At 43.7% G+C, this 16,455-nt stretch overlaps 1 protein-coding gene across 1 annotated transcript; it reads left to right on the top strand.

The window, feature by feature from the left end:
• The first annotated feature begins 131 nt into the window (after positions 1-131).
• On the top strand, positions 132-15,827 carry LOC135918708 (transmembrane protein 65). Its single transcript, XM_065452366.2, has 6 exons — positions 132-442; positions 2,547-2,656; positions 4,498-4,552; positions 5,208-5,250; positions 7,751-7,856; positions 9,171-15,827. The coding sequence occupies exons 1-6, from the start codon at positions 148-150 to the stop codon at positions 9,297-9,299; spliced, it is 738 nt and encodes a 245-aa protein (XP_065308438.1). The 5' UTR covers positions 132-147; the 3' UTR covers positions 9,300-15,827.
• The last annotated feature ends 628 nt before the right edge of the window (positions 15,828-16,455 follow it).

Here is a 16,455-nt window from a genome sequence, read left to right as displayed (position 1 = left end):
CTACAGCGCTTCCGCAAACCGTGAGTTGCTTTTGTGACCGTTTCTTGCATAGAGTTTCAATAATTATTGTATGAAACTGGTTTCTTGGAGCGCGACGGTAAGTTTCGGTTTCCGTAGGCGTCCGGCAGGCGTCGTTTTGTGACGAACATGGCGTCGACCCTGCTTCCGTCAGCTGCTACAGCGTCTGCGATGGCTTGCAGGCTGGCGGGGTCGCAACTTTTTGGCGCCTTCACGCGCGTTCACCCGCATCGCAGTGCGCCGTTGGCACTGTTGCGATCGTTCTGCGTGTCCGCCTACAGCAATGGCGTCGGAAAGCACACGGGAACGCACGAGATCATTCTCACGAAGCAGCGCGCCCAGGACTTGATCGTGAGGCTCAAGCCCGAAGAGAGGAAGATTCTCATGGAAGAACTGACGATTCACGTTGAGAAAACCGAGCAGAGTGAGTGTTATTGCGTAGACGTACTTGTACTGCGACTTAGTATTTGTGCACGCCTTGACATACGTCGAGCGTGCGGAAGAAAAACTCGTCGCAACAGGTGTCCTGTTGCGAGTGTCCGTCGACATGGGATGTTGCTTTCCGTTCTTTCTCTGAAACCCATTCGGATTGAGTGATCATATGAACGGAGCGGGGTGGTCACCGTGTTAGACAACTCTTAGATGTGAATTTTATTCGTGCCCATATGAGACTGAAGGGCGAGGTTAACTGCGATATTTACATACGCGCGCGCTTATGTCACATGCACACCATGTGAAACCTTTTCGTGTATACACTTACTTCGTTGCCATTTTTATTGATTGCCTCGTCTTAGCGTGGGCTGCGAGTGTCCGCGAAGTGGATCTAACTTTAGGAATGTGCTGCACAACGACGATAGAAAGCGGGGGAAAAAGGTTATTGTAATCCGGTGCGCGACTACCGTTCGCTCAATATATATACATTTTTCTGCTGCGCTACATCATGAGCGCTGTTTACGTTCCCATTTCATGCGTTTATCCTCGTGGTTCTTTTTCCGGCAACCTATAATAAACAGAGCCTTCCCTGCAATGTGTCTAAGTTAGCGCGACCTTCACCAGTCTCTCCAGGCGGTGCCTTTATGGCGGGCAAAGTGAATGCTTGGCGTTTTATGGACACCCTGATATGGACGGCCAGAAAGTAATGTGGCCTTATTGCACTTTCAGGATCACGTCAAGAGAGGGCGCTACAGGGCTTTAATTACGTACCGTGTCTCGCACTGCAAGCATTTCCCCTGGTATGCTAGTTTTTTCCCAATGCACCTACGTTTGAGAATATAGCAGCCTGTCCCGAATTTTCATATTTCTATGTAGACTTGCCTACAGACCGAGTCTTAATTGTAAGCTAGATGCAGTCAGGGGGGCCCGCCTCCCCCCTCTCCACTTTTTAAGGCGGGGCTCGGCCCCACCTCGGCAGGCATCCATTCGACAAGCGCTGGAGGTGCATTTATTACCAGTAGTGCCTTGTGGGGGGCATTTTGAATTTTGCAATTTTTCGATTAATGATTTTATCCCAATTAATGTGGCATGAGCAAAAACAGGAAAGGAGGCACTGCATATTGCAGTCACCACCCTTGTTCGACTACGGTTCTTGGCACAGCATACAATTTCATGAGCCACTCGAGCGTGAAGGTATGAAGTATGAAGCTTGCTGCTCACTAAATTCAGTTCTGTCATTTCTCCATAAGCAAAGTATAAAAAAAAGCACAGTGTCGGTACCTGATGCCTATTGAGAAGCATTTTCTGTCAGGCCGCAAAGTGCAAAACAAAGCCACTTTCTTTTTTGATTTACGCAAGCATAAACTGTACTTCATTCCTTGCCACTTCATATCCAGTAGATATAATGTGGCAGGACAGACTGAGACAAGTCCTCAACCAGCACTGAACTAAATGTCATTTATGCGTGATGAAGTGCAAGCGAAAGCACAATTAAGTGCACTTTGAGGTACTTTTTTCATGCTTGACTGGTCCATGTGCACATTGTTTTTGTACTTTGTATCTTCGAATGGTGCTTTCATGCCATTGAAACAACAGGCTGCATCCGCAGCATTGCCACACTAAAAATTTATATAAACTATGGCAGTATCTTATTACTTTGCTACCCTAGCTATAAAACCAATATGAGAGAACTCCCGCAGAATGAACTCTTCTGTGGTCCAAGTGTGCTGGTTGTAGCAGCATCATGACGATCTCAATGCCAGCTGTGCCAAAGAACCGCCATGCCAAAGAGCCGCCACGCCACTCATATACTCCATTTCACGTTTAGCAGGCAACTTTGGAAGCTACTCAATTTAGTGAATTATAGACGTCTCACTCTGTGCATTTCACATTGCTGTTCTATTTGATCTACGATGCCATCTATAGGATGGCTACCTCATGTAATACAACTAAAGCATGTGGACTTCAGCTTTAAGCATCCTCGTGAGGTGTTCAAGAAACTGCTAATTTGCTCTGAATTGCCATTATTATGTTAGTAAGACTGAGAGGCTTCACAGTTTCTTATGGCGCTTTTATTTGTTTTCGCTGGCTATCAGATGGGAAAGGGACGATGCCCACAGCTGCCCAGCTGAGAATGATAGCCATTCACAATGCCCTGCCATTTGTGGGATTTGGGTTCCTTGACAACTTCATCATGATTGTAGCGGTAAGTAACAGCCTATTTGATCTGTGTATTTAAAAAATTATGGGGAGTGGAAGCCTTCAAGAAGCAAAAATTATTTTCATGGTCATCGTCTAGCATGTGAGGTTACCTAGCGTGGAGTGTTTGTGGACTGTGATGTGAATGGTGTAAGATTTCCCTCCTGGCCAGGTGCAAATCATGCAATTGATCATTGCACACTGCATCGCAAGACACAATTATCTTATTAACTAATTTCAGCCTACTAATTTTGATGACTTTAGTGTGCACGAGGCAATCCTCGTGTTGAAGCTAGTCATTGCTCAACATATGTCGTGAGTTATGGCATGGCTATGGCTGGTCAAAGTTGGATAAGCTCCCTCATTCGCACACTTCACCCAGCTCTGGCTTGTTAGCCAGTTCCCTACAAGCTCTCTCCTCTCCTGCTTAAAGGGGCCCTGCAACGCTCTAGGAGGCCAATATTTTTAGCATTTCAAAGAACCAAGAGCAAAACAAATTACGATAATGCACACAAACCGAAGTTATCGGTTGCAGAAACTTCAGAATACAAGCAAAATTATAGTTACCGTCAACTTCAACTTTCAAGTTGCCACATTTCAGTCTCCCATGTCCTAGTATGGAACCCAATAGCCGCAAAGCATCAGTGTTACGTAGAGTAAGTTGGCATGCTATGGTTGCCAAGCATTCTCAGCTCATTGATGGTGTTAACATGGCCTTCACAACCAGGTGGTACGCGCACCAGTCTCGGAGGCCATGCATCACTTCTGTGGTTGCAATTGCTTCCGTGAGGCAGCCGTTGGTGTGCCATGTGCTCTGCTTGTTGGTGCGTTGTTCCCTTGGTTGTGACACCTTGCTTGTGGCTGTGTGATAATTCGGTGATAATTGAAATGGCTTCATATGCAATGCCATAGCTTTTGTTGCAGCACTTCCAATATCTTGTGAATGTAAATAAAATGTTACATTTTTGACCAGTGATCAAAGTGCCACACATCGACGTCACGTCTTGTCACACAAGGTGCACGAAATAGCCACATCGTGAAGATGCTCTCGTTGCTACCCAACAAGCCTTCTCAGGAGCTTTGCAGGGCCCCTTTTATATGTTGAGATAAAGTAGACATTAAGGGGAGCTGTGGGTCACAAAATTGCATTAAAAAATGATTTTTAAGATTTCGGTTCAAAACTTACACTTCAACATGTCTAGGTGGTGAGCTATCCTGGTGTAAGCACAAGCGAGCGCTAGCGCTGGCTGATTCGGTGCAGCTCAATCTCCAATTTTTAACTAGTACTTGGCCGAGGGCCATGTTTACTACATATGATAGGCCGATCAACAAAACGCTGTCGTCTTGCTGTATTCAGGGGAAAACCTAAAACGCAGCTGAGCCTTTCAACAGCGAGATTTGGTCACCGTGCCCTAAAGCAAGGTTGATGGAATGATCGCGCCATCTGTTGCCGCTATGGCAAATGCTGCATTTTGTCGCAGCGGCGAGAGATGGTGCCACGGTATCTTTGCAACAAAATCTGCATTTTGTAATGGTTGCACTGCTGACAATATGCACTTGAGATTTATTGTGAATGAAATATCCAAAGCGTGCCTGCAGATGTTGTATTGAACTGAACCTGCCGTGAAACGCTACCTTTGTATAAAATTTCGATGCTAACAAACCAGTTGTTTAACTAGAAAGGTGATACATACCTGCTGCCCCTATTTACAGTAGGCCCCAAATTAGGCCACATTGGCCTTGCTTTGTGGGCTACTTGGAATGAATTTTATCTTATCTTGTTTTTTGTATATGTGCTAATGTTTTCTTGTGATCTTAACGTTTATGCTTTTTCTTTCTTTTGTTCAGGGTGACTACATTGACACCACCATTGGCATTGGACTGGGCATTTCTACAATGGCAGGTGCTGAAGCCTTCCTCTGTTATTTTGTTTCTGTTCTTTTTGGCTTGAACTAAAGCAGTGTTGCCTCCCTGTAGACCTGCTGCCTGTTTGCTTGATAAGAGAAGCTGAGCTTTGAGATCACAGCTGCAATTTTGATACAAAAAAGTGCAAGTTTTCATGATGTGTTGCACACATGGTGATGACTATGCACAGAACAGTTCAGGCTTCCGAGTCCTGAGAGTTGGTATGCTATTTCTTGATTTTCATGACTCGCTACACTGAAGTAACTTAGCACTTCTTAAAAATTTCTTAGCACAGCTGCCTGTATAGGTGCTCTTTAATGAGCTATTCACTGTTACATGCTTTCAGAAATAAGCACAGTAGTCCCGGCAGTAAAAAAAAAGAAGAAAAAATGGTGGAGATGATTGTGGTGAGTGCTCAGGAGGTCACTCAGTGGAGGAACCCATAAATGCATTTTACAGTTGCTCAAGATGCAACTTCTGAGAATTACTAGTGTTAGACAGTGGTAACTGAGCCAGTGAAGATGTAGGAAGCAATTCATAGTGCTATTTCAAATTTTTTTAAAAGGGTGCATCAGACATTTGCAGTGTGATCAGTGCACAAAACTATCAAACTGTCATCAAAATACACCACTGCCCTTGTCTTTTTCTTCCAGCTGCCGGCCTGGGGAATGCCATATCAGATGCTGCTGGAATCGGGTAAGACTTCTGAGCCACCTTTGTGCTAGACTTCAGAAATACTTCAGTCTTGGTGCCTTATGTGAACAACAATATGAACAGAGCAGGTTTTTCTGTAACGTAGGCATTCTTCTATGATGTGTTAGATTTAATAAAAAGCATTGCCTGCGACTTGAGACAGCACAATCTGCCACATGGTTTGCATTTAGTTTCAAGGTGACATGCTGTGCAAGCTCAGGGACTACAATTTGTAAATAGAAATGTGTGCCGTAAAGTAATAAGTTAGAAACTTAATTAGTGCAAATTAGTTGATTAGTTGATTATGCATTTCAATTTCTCTTGCAAGTAACGCCCACTACGTTGGCTAATACACCTCAAGAACTAGAATCATACTCTCTACCAAAGGCAGTTTTTTAGAATTCTGTATACTAGTCTAAAAAAAATTTGTGAGGCTCAATTGTAATTGACGTTTGCTTGTGATGGTTTGTAAAGAACAATTGTATTAACAATATCTGTGGATCCCATCCACTGTGGGAATATGTTTGAGAGAAGCTTTCATTAATATTTGTGAAGAAAGAATACTGTTCGAGCCTACTGATCATTTGCAAGTAGAGACCACACGACCCAGTCAAGCACATTTTCACTGGGATCCACTTTGCTCAACGTAAGCTTGTACTCAATCATTGACGTGCTATACATGGCAACGAAGGAACGACAATGGAATGACCGTGACGCCATGAAGCTGACTGTATGACAACGACAAAATGTGATGACCACGCGACGATGACGATGGTATGATGTGTGGGGCTGCTCCACGTTGGGCGCCAGATGTGGGGCTGTGATCTGGGCTCTTGGGTCAAAGGAACAACAACACAGTAGTGCAGACAATCACAAGGGCATTTATTGCACCTTTATACACTAATGCCTGCTAGCCGACTCGCAACATATAGAACGTGCTGATGGGTGCACGACAAATCAAAGAAGGCCGACTCACCGCAACCGGATAGCGAGCGAATATGTTTGCTCCATGCTAGACACCAATGCCTGGTCGTTCGCATGTACGGTAACATGAACGGTGGCCCGCTTGAACGATCATGTTCATCCTTTCCGGTGTAGGCCTTGCAAGATGGTCTTGCAGAAGCACGGATCAGTGCGCATGCGGAACGTCCGTGCAGCTTGCTGACCACGAGCCAAAAAATAAGAGCCTACTCCCGGTTGCGCCCGACTAACCCTGCCGTTAGGTGCATTAGCACTGCAACAGTCGCGCCATCTCTCATAATGCGCTGCAACCAGACTGACCGCCACCGGCACTAAGCCACGCAGAGAAACCGGATTACAGTAGACGTGAGAGCCCTGCGGGAAAAACAACACCAAGGGACGTGCAAGAGTTGAGCGCCCCACAGGTGACAATGACTGCAATGTAATGGCGATGGTGGCATAAAGGCACTGGAAATGCTATGGAAAAATTAGACGATGAAACAATGAAGATGGAATGATGATGATGCAATGATGACAATGGCATGACGACGACGATGTGACGATGCCGGAGTTACCAAAATGACATTACAACAATGTACGCGCGACAAACCACGGAAGTCCAACTAACCGCGACCGGGTAACGAGTGAATATGTTCGCTCCTTGCCTGACACCAACGCTTGGTCATTCGTGCGTATGGTCATGCGAATGGTGGTGCGTTCGAACGAGGCCTCACGAGACGGTCTCGCAGAAGCATGGATCGGTGCACTCGCGGGATGTCCGCACCATTTGCCGAACCCGAGCCAAACAGGAAGAGCCTTCTCCTTTCCGCGCTCAAGTAGCCCCGCTGTTAGTTGGCGTTAGCAGAGCCACACTCACGCCATCTCTCGCGATGCACTTCAACCACACCGACTGCTGCAGGCATCAAGCCATGCAGCGAAGCCGGATTACAGGAGACGGGAGCTATGCTGAAAAACAACATATCAGGGGACGTGTGAGAGTCACGCATCCCCACACCTTTTAGCTTCTTTGACAGGCTGTGTGAATTATGGTAAATATGGTAATGTATGAATTCTTGCCGGGACCTTCCAGTGAATCCGAATTAGCAAAACATCGAAGGAACGGTAGTCAACTGTGTTAACGATACAGTGAGAAAAAAATTTTATGCGTATTCTTCCTCACGGTTACACTCTAAGAAAAGTTTACACCCTTTGGAGGGTATATTTGCCACTCAACAATAATCGTCATCTGTCTTGCCCGCATTTTCTTTCTTGAAAACGCTGCGCTCGTTACTTTCCTGTCGGGAATGCTATGTCATGCTGATAACGCACATGCCGTTCGTTACTGGGAAGTACCGGGCTTGGCGCGTTAAAGAAAGGAAATGCGGACAAGACAGATGACGATTATTGTTTTGCGGCAAATATACACTCCAATGGGTGCAACTGTTTTTAGAGTGTAGGTTAGGTCTGACTAGGTTTTATAACTGCAGAGCTGTGCATGTTGCATTGTGTAAAAACAGTTAGAACCTCCTTTTCTACCACGTAGGTCTGCCTGGTACGTGGAGAAACTAGCAGTCAAGGTTGGTGTCCAGGCTCCGAGCCTGAGCCCTGCTCAGCTGGAATTGGCTGCCACCCGATGGAGTGCCAACATTGTGAGTGTTGCTGCTTTGACACCCGCGTGTACAGGGGCTGTATTTTGGGTAACGTCTTACGAGTACATTGCTTTCGAGCTACAGCCAAACCTCCGTATAACTAACATGCATATAATGAGATATAATGAATATCAGATACGAGGTAAATCTAGAATGCTTCTTATCAATATCCGGGTAACAAAAGTATGCTTATAACGAATGTAGGATGTAACAAACTTATTTTCATGTCGTATGGGACTTTATTGTAATTAATTTCAACTGTATACACCAATTGGGTAAACTGGCAGAAACAGACATATCATCGCACATGCATTGTTTTGCTTTTTTGACAGTGACCATGTTTTACTGGACTATCAATGTTATCAATTTCTTGCCTGGGGTAAGACGCACTGACTGTATCAGAAAATTCTTATATCTACTTGCTGTTATTGTTGTGCTTTGAGTGTTGCTTGTTTTTCGGGGGTCAAGTTCACCCAATAATCAAGTTCTTAACTTATGCACTTGGCAGTGCTTGATCCTTCACCGTCGCTACAATGTGGCAATATTAAGATAGGTCTGTTTGTAGGAAATGCACAAGCGTGTGAGCTTCGTTCATTGGTCTAAAAGGCTATCACTTCTAACTGCAGTAATGTGCTGACCTTTCTTTTTTTTCTTCGCAGAATGCAAGTGATGAACACTTGCATTCTGTCCTTTGTATCCAATTTTGTGAAGCTGCATTCGTAGAAGGCAGCTTCGAGTTTTCAGTCCTTGATCAGGGCCATCAGAGTGCAGTCACTTCACAAACGCTTCACCAGATGCCCTTTTAGCTTCTTTGACAGGCTGTGTTCATCAGTGACGTACCTGTAAACCTGAACTTGTGAATGCCATTAAATTCTCTCAAGGGTCCCTCAGGAAGTCCATGAACCATAGTTTCAAAACCACCTGTGTAGAAATTCACAAATGACTGTAGTCATCCACGTTATGCCAGGAAAACACCTCCAAGTGGATGTATTTGCATGTGAGAAATGTGCAAATCAATAAAGTTATAGTAGAAGGTTCACTTGAACGCTCTACACGTCCACGTGGGTTCTAGAATTTGAACCAACCGTAAGTGTCTGCAATGTTTTGTGCCAATAAGCATGGCAATTGGAAGTTGGTAGCAACATTTACAAGCTAACAACAAAAACAACAACAAAGAAGCTTTGATCAGTTAGGTCTTCAGCTAAACAAAAAATTGGGCGAATCGGTATAGTTCGACCATATAAAGAACCAGCACACAAGTACAATGAGGTAGATCTCATGGCAACACTGGCTGTTCTACTCTTCTGTCTGCAGGGAAGAGCTGTTGGTGTCTTCCTGGGCTGCATTCTGGGCATGTTCCCACTGTTGTTTCTCTCGTCGAAAGAGGACATGAGGCAGAGATCAGAAGGTCGCCAGTCGCAAGACAAGAAGTCTACCAGTTGAGCTTGCCTGCCATCTGTCACCTTCTGCCGAACCTCCCGCCAAAGAATGTTGACTTCCTGAGCGCTGCCTAATCTGTCCGGCCTGTACGTCCAGCCTTCCTTCAACTGGGAAGCATATCGACTATTACGCACCTCTCTGCCTTTCTTCTTGGCTGCTGGTGCCTTGTGGGCGGTGGGAGACCACTGACTGCGAGGCATGCCGTAACTGACACTGTCTATGAACTCTCTATGTTTAATGACGTCTTGTGATCTCTGTGACCAGCCGTCTTGATTGTGCACATGTTTTATGCACCCACAAGTGCAGTGACGTTGGTAACCTGTCAACAGCCAGCCTTGTCTCCGAGCTGCTGTCGTGTCTTTGGCAAGCGCAGGTCAGTTCAAGCTAGCTCTTGCAGGTCTCGTTGGCGTAACGCTCCCGGCCGAGCTGTTTTTTCCGCGAGTTATTCAGAACGATGATGGTTAATCTTACCCGCAAAACAGGCGTGCCTGTTGCTTGGCCGGGTGTGCGTTAGTTCCATTGTGGTAGCCGCTTGCATGGGAATGACGGGTTGTCGTGCATGCTGCGCAAATTGTAATGCGGTGATATTTGAACTGAAGGCTTTGAGCTGGTCTGTCATCTTGTGTGTTGTTGAACACTGAACATTAACATTTTCCACCATTGCATGTACTTAAAACATGAATGCCTCTTGCAGACTGCCTATCATACTGAACTCTTGCATGACTACATCTGTGCTCCACAAGAGATGTTTTGTCTCTCCAGATTAGGTTGTGGCACTGTTAGCTTACCTATAGCATAATCAAAACTAGGCACCGACATAGAACAGCTTAGTAGAGGTAGCAGGAAAAGGTATGAGTTCATGAAACACCAGTTGCTATTGTCTATATTTTGCATATTTCTTCATTCTCTGAGGGCCACTGGGCAGTCAACCGTTAGGCCGCTGGTGTTGCATTCGGTACAATGAGTGCGGAATTGTAATGCCATGGAATCCAAAGCTGTGCAACATCTAGAAGTAACCATCAGTTTAGGTAATATATAGTGTAATGTTGAGCATGTTCTCTTAGCTTATGTGACCAACTAGATATAGGTGTTAGCTCTGGTGCACTTTTCACTGTAATGTTTACCATTCGTGTTCACCTGTTCTAACCATATTTTAGGTTTCTTTGTGGCTTGCATGTAGAAGGCCACTGATTGATTGGCCCATGTATCCTAGTGGTAATAACTGCACTAGTCCTTTACGTATTTTTTACCCTGTAAGATATTTGGGCTTAATCGGTCGCCAATCCTAGCTGCCATCTAAGCGACGGTGTGAAACTATCGTCAAATACTGACTTTTAAAACTATTCCAAGAGACACCCCGGCTAACATATTCTCAAATGTAGTGGCACATGGCTGCTATTTTTGTATTGCCTTACGATTACTTCTGCAGTGTGCAGGAACAACTCTTTGATGAAATGTGCATAAAAGCTATTGAGATTCCTGCCATTTGAAAGAGCAGCATATGGGTGTTTGAGCCACTGATGCACCTGTGAGGCTCAAACTTAAGTTTGTGGATTCTTAACTAATGTGGCTTGTTGGTTGGGTGTACATTTGTTGTATGAGTAGGGACATACTGTATCCAGGGCTGGCATTTTCTAGCGACGCTTTTTTCAATGCTATTCCTATTTGGGCTTCGTCAGTGGTCAGAACAATGCTCTGCCCATATTATCAGTGGTATCAGCTGGCCATGAACAGGGGATGATAAGTGCAGTAATAATTGCTAGAAAATTGTGGCCTATGCCTCTAAAGGTCATCCCATTATAAACATTTCATACAGGACCAATACTACATCAAAATCTGACAAGCTTATTCGATCAAAAATGTAGGCAGTGTCGTGAAATGTCGCCACATCTGGGATTCAAGGAATGAGGCAATTAGCATTGGAAGGCACATCAGAGCGACAGACTGAAAGTTGTTTCTTGTACATAGAAGGGCAATCTGTCTGTTAACTACTTAAAAGTGGTCACAACTATGTGAAGTTTTGCAACTTCTACAGGCACATTACATTTTCCACATGCTGTCACATCTCACGAAGTACACCAGCTACAGTAGGTTGCCTCAATTTAGATATGGAACACAACATGAAATGAAGAGGATCAGTGCCCATTCTCAATATTTCATGTTGTATATCATTTTTAGCATGGAAAACATGTCAAACACCTGAGCGTACTTTTTGTGTTCACTCGTAGGCTGTTTTAGGTGCTTGCTTTGAATATTTAGGTGACACAGGTAGATAAATATTGCAGATATATGACATTATAGTCAAGTGTAGCCCATTACGGGTATTGATGGACATTATGGTTCTTGAATAAAAAGCAACAGGTTCTTGTTGCTTTTTATAGAATTAAGCTTAATGGCACACGAAAGATAAATGCTAAATTAGCTTATACTGGTGAGTTACTCATTAAAAAATCTGCTTGTCTTTTCTGCTGAAATAATAAATGTAGCTGAGAAATTGCAGCTCAAACTTAGCTTCTCGAAGTTTACACCATTACTGGAGCAGCAGTGATATCAATGTGATGTTGCGCATGTCACTGCATTTTCACATGTTTTGGCTCCTTCCATGCCGAAGAAAACGAGTTTGAATGGTACACAATCATTCTTTATATTTAACCAACAAGCACCTAGCAGGCATTGTCAGAATGTAGGACACTACATGGAGCTGATGGACAAATTGCACGGTTGTGTTGTTACCCATGTTTTGATTTTGCGTCCTTTCCACCTTGCTCCCAGTAGGACTCGCCTGTTTGGTATTCCATGAGAACTTGTTCTTGGTCAAACTGGTATTTCCTGAAAGACATATTTGCTGCTTGAAAGACATATACACAGTAAAAAACAGACAAGTGTGAAAATTACTGCCCTTGTCGTTTATGTTTTATACTGTGTGGTATTCCTCCCTCTAGCTGCAAATATGACCTTTTGTCTTTGAGAACTGTAATCTACCAATCCTGCTTTACTCCACAAAGCCCAGCCACCATTCCTCATCTAGAAAAATTAGGACAATTTGTTAACATTTATTCCTGGTCATGGAAGGTGCAGCTCTACAAAAAAAATAATAATAATAATGTGCGTAAACATTAATTAGTAATTGGCTTCCTGAACTGTCACCTGCTCAAAACTCACTCCAGCTTATCAATATCTTTCCTTAGCTCATTCCTCAGTTTTGTATCGCCATCATTGGCATCGCTGTCCGCAGCACATCGATTGGGAGAAGTGCATGCGATGCCATGTGTGCTTCCACCAATGAGAGAGGAGAGTTTAATCATGCGACGCAGAGCTCGGGTCGCCACAACACCACCAGTTAGTGTTGCCACTCGCACATCAGGGGTAGTAGAACTCACTAATTGTACCCGTAGTATTGTACAATTTTTGCTGTGGTGCGGTCAAGCCTCGAGGGCCTTTCCCTTCGTGAGTTGGAGGCAGCATGGAGTTGGCCACAGTGTGCGTGTATCTTTTGACGGCAGTGCCGGTAGCGATGGCTTGCTCAGTGAGCAAGCTATCGGAAAGGAGTGTAAGCTTAAGCCAGCATGCTGTAATATGTCATTTAACCTGAAATGTCATTGAGGAAGCAGGACCTTCAGACCCTCAAGCAGTTTGGCAAGCTTACAATCGGGGAGCGAGAATGCCTAGCCCACACCATAGCTAATTTTTAAACATTTGTGTTACACAATCGTAACTGCCGTTTGAGTTCTGTTAACTTTTCCATGCTGTAATAAGAATATCGAGGTGTCAAGTTCAGCATGCTAGAGATGCATTCGGCTCTGTGTGGGGTCAAATTGATATTTCTGTTTAGTGCCCTTTGAGCTTGTATAGGCCTAATGCTAGTGGCCCAGTACCTCCATGCTTGCATGCTCTGTGACTGCAATCACATCAACATTTACTGTAATGCTCAAAATCGCATTCAGGTGTACAAGAAACAGTTTGGTGCATCAGAGCTGACAGCATGGGATGCAGTAAACATACCCAAATGCGGTGGCAGCTAACCAGCTACTAACCTGATTTACTGGTGCATTAAGGTTTAACTTGTTTCGATGTCACATTAGGCTGGATCTTTGTTTTGCCATTTCTGGCATCAGTTTCATTCTATGCATTGAATTTCTACCATACTAGGGGCCACACTGCCGAGAAGACCACCGAGTGATTGCCACGCTGAGTCATGAGCTGACATACACATTTCTCTCAATCTCACATTGCACGGAAACCTAGAATGATCATCCCTAGGGATGTTGCGAGTTTATGTAGCTGTTTATTGCATTCTCACATATTCCTGTCATGTTTAGTGTAGTGTGTAGATGTGTTTGTGCATAGATCGAAGCTCATGTCATTTGACATTCTCGGGCCTGCATTTTACAGTAATCTTTTATTACGATGCCTGCTCAGCTATATTGCAATCATTGCCATGTTTTGGCTCAATGGGAACACTTCCGAGCTTGAAGAGGCCTAGACAGCGTAGCATATTGCATGACAGTCTGTGTATAAGCAGAAAGATGCCAAGTTAAGCTATAGGTGAGGAGGGAGAATAGAGTATGAGGACGTTTAGGATACTTAAGCAACATTACTATTCTAGCAAGCATCTTCAGGAATGAGAGCTAGGAGGTTTTTTATAAAAGTTGGTTAACACAACTCGGCATAATTTAGGTAAATGTAGTCTGAAGTCTGGTCATTAATGGTCTGTTTGAATTCGGTTGCTCTGTGCACATAAATGCCTATCTAAGAAACAGCATTCTAAGCAGTGTGGGTGCCATGTTGCCCCAATACTATAGTTCACAGACAAAATGGAAGGCTGTGTGGAAGTTTGTGCTTTTCTGCATTTTCCATCAGTGCTGTATGACTGCTTGAAAATAACAGGCTATTTAAAAGCAGGTGCTCCTTACATCTTGGTTTCTTATCGTTCCCACATTGATGAATTGTCCCAATGATTCAATCTTGACGCTGTTGCACAATTCAGAGTGTAATTTTGTCGCGCAGTAGTCAACATTGTACCTGTATCTGTTTGCCTCCTCTGACATGCATGACAGAAGGTGATGTAGGATAAAAATTGCTCCTTGGAGGGTGTAATCTTGTTGACACTCCATTAGGTGTAAATGCTATACGTGTAAGGTCGCAACATTTTCATGAATGCTTATCATTGTGAGATAAAAATTGTTGCCCACAGTGTAATCATGTTCACATCCCAAAAGGTTCAAATGCTACACGTATACGAATTCACTGTTTTTATCGAAGCTTGTGAAGATTTTGGAAATACTGCATCCCAGTGTTGTGCTGACCATGGCCAAGGTGGCTTTTGTTGTGTTTCACTGTGCACCAAGATTTAACAGTGCCTCTCTCTTGTATTGTTAGGAGACACTGCAATGAGATTCCCATCACAACCTTTGTGATAAACAGGGTTCTTGCCAAGGAGATACCTGAAAACCCTACTGGTATGCATTCATAGCATTTTTTCAAATGTTCAGATGTCCAGATGTTCACACTGGGTTACAAGTTATGGGACTGCATGCTGTAGTATCTGGTGGTACAGCTTCTGTGGGACGCCTTTTCTTGGTTAAAATTTGCATGTGGAACTAGATGCCATTTGCAGTTGCTTGTGTGGGCTGGTTATTGATGCATTAGTTTACTATAATTTTATAATTGTTTGATCCAGGCAGTTTTAATTGGTATTCTCTATTTAGTAGCATATCTCCTATTGCAAGTCATGAAGCCTGTCAGTTTTGCGCCATGATGTTATGTTCCAAGTCCCACATTCCTGAACATATAAGCTTGCATTGGAAGTGGGTACTTGAGTTACTTTTTTGTCAGGGCCGATCTTATGGAATATAGTGGAGACTGCTGTATTTCATCTATATTTAAAGCTGTCCATGCAATTGCTACCTAATCAGCCTGTGAGTTGTGATATCTTTTACCTGTGCTTGTTAATATATGCAGTGTTCACCTATTTTGCTGCTAAAAGAGAATTATAGCATTGTCCTGATGCTGTACAACGTGTGTTTGACAGCAATATACCATGACCAAACGTGCATCAGAATTCTGGTGCCTATTCTCTTGTTGACACTCTGTAATTGTATGTGTTGTTATTGTTATAATGTATTTACCTCCTTCATGGTTATCGTGCACTCATGGCTCCATTCTTGGGTAACAGTCATTTTGTTTTATTTATTTAAAAACTTGCTATGAAAAAAAAAGAAAAACAAGATGAAAGCATGCAGATTTATAAAACGTATAGCAGCTGTTTATAAGGTTACACCTGCACATTCTGTTTTTGAAGTTCATTGCACTGATAAGGTGATGTATTACCAGTGTGACTTCCATATTTTTACATCGACAATTGGCTTTCTTTTTCTGGTGGATATTGGTGGTTTCTTTCTACATGTGCAGGTTTAAGAAATAGCCTTTTGTTAGTCAAATAACAAAGTTTACAACTAGAAACAACAGTCGGCCTCTGAGGCGAGGCACACTTTTATCGCTGCTGTAAAACACAATAAAGACGTATCAACATTTGTGTAGCATTCTTTATAAAGTGCAGACCTAGAAAGACTGCAGCGCTTCTGGAGAAAATTTAACCATGCACATTAGGTGGAAAATTTTGGCCTGTCACTATGCGCTGTGTATGTACTATGTAGTAGTTTATGAGCAGAGGTAAATCCCACATTCAAATTAAAACTGTGTGCTACTAGTTTTTTTGCAGCAATGACATTGTCGCGAGAACAGGAAAGGCCTCTTCAAGGCCTTTCCTGTTTCCTGCAAGGCTAACCCTTCAGACTGATTTTTATTTTCTTTTGAATGCACAGCTCACACGTCTTCTTTCGCCGACACCGCGCACCTTGTGGCCAGACTTCGCCACATCATCATTGCCCCATAGTTGGAAGTGCACTGGCCAATCGTAATCATGCGGAAGTCCTTTCTTGGGATGACGTTGGGAAAGCACGTTGATTGCCGTTAAAACTTTCTTCACCTTTGGAATGTAGCATCGTTTCAACACTGGGAATACACCCTCTGTGACTGGAGCCCAAATGCTGTCGGGGAGCAGCATACTCCTTTCTTTTTGCTGCACGTGGCATTTGTTCACTCGTTAGAGTGCATGTGGAAGCTGGAGGTCAATTCACCCAGCCTGGTCTGCTAAAAT

Source organism: Dermacentor albipictus, chromosome 6 (genome assembly GCF_038994185.2).
Source record: "Dermacentor albipictus isolate Rhodes 1998 colony chromosome 6, USDA_Dalb.pri_finalv2, whole genome shotgun sequence".
Lineage (NCBI taxonomy): Eukaryota > Metazoa > Arthropoda > Arachnida > Ixodida > Ixodidae > Dermacentor > Dermacentor albipictus.
Note: the sequence above shows the minus strand (reverse complement) of the source record. Positions and strands in the feature narration are given on the sequence as shown.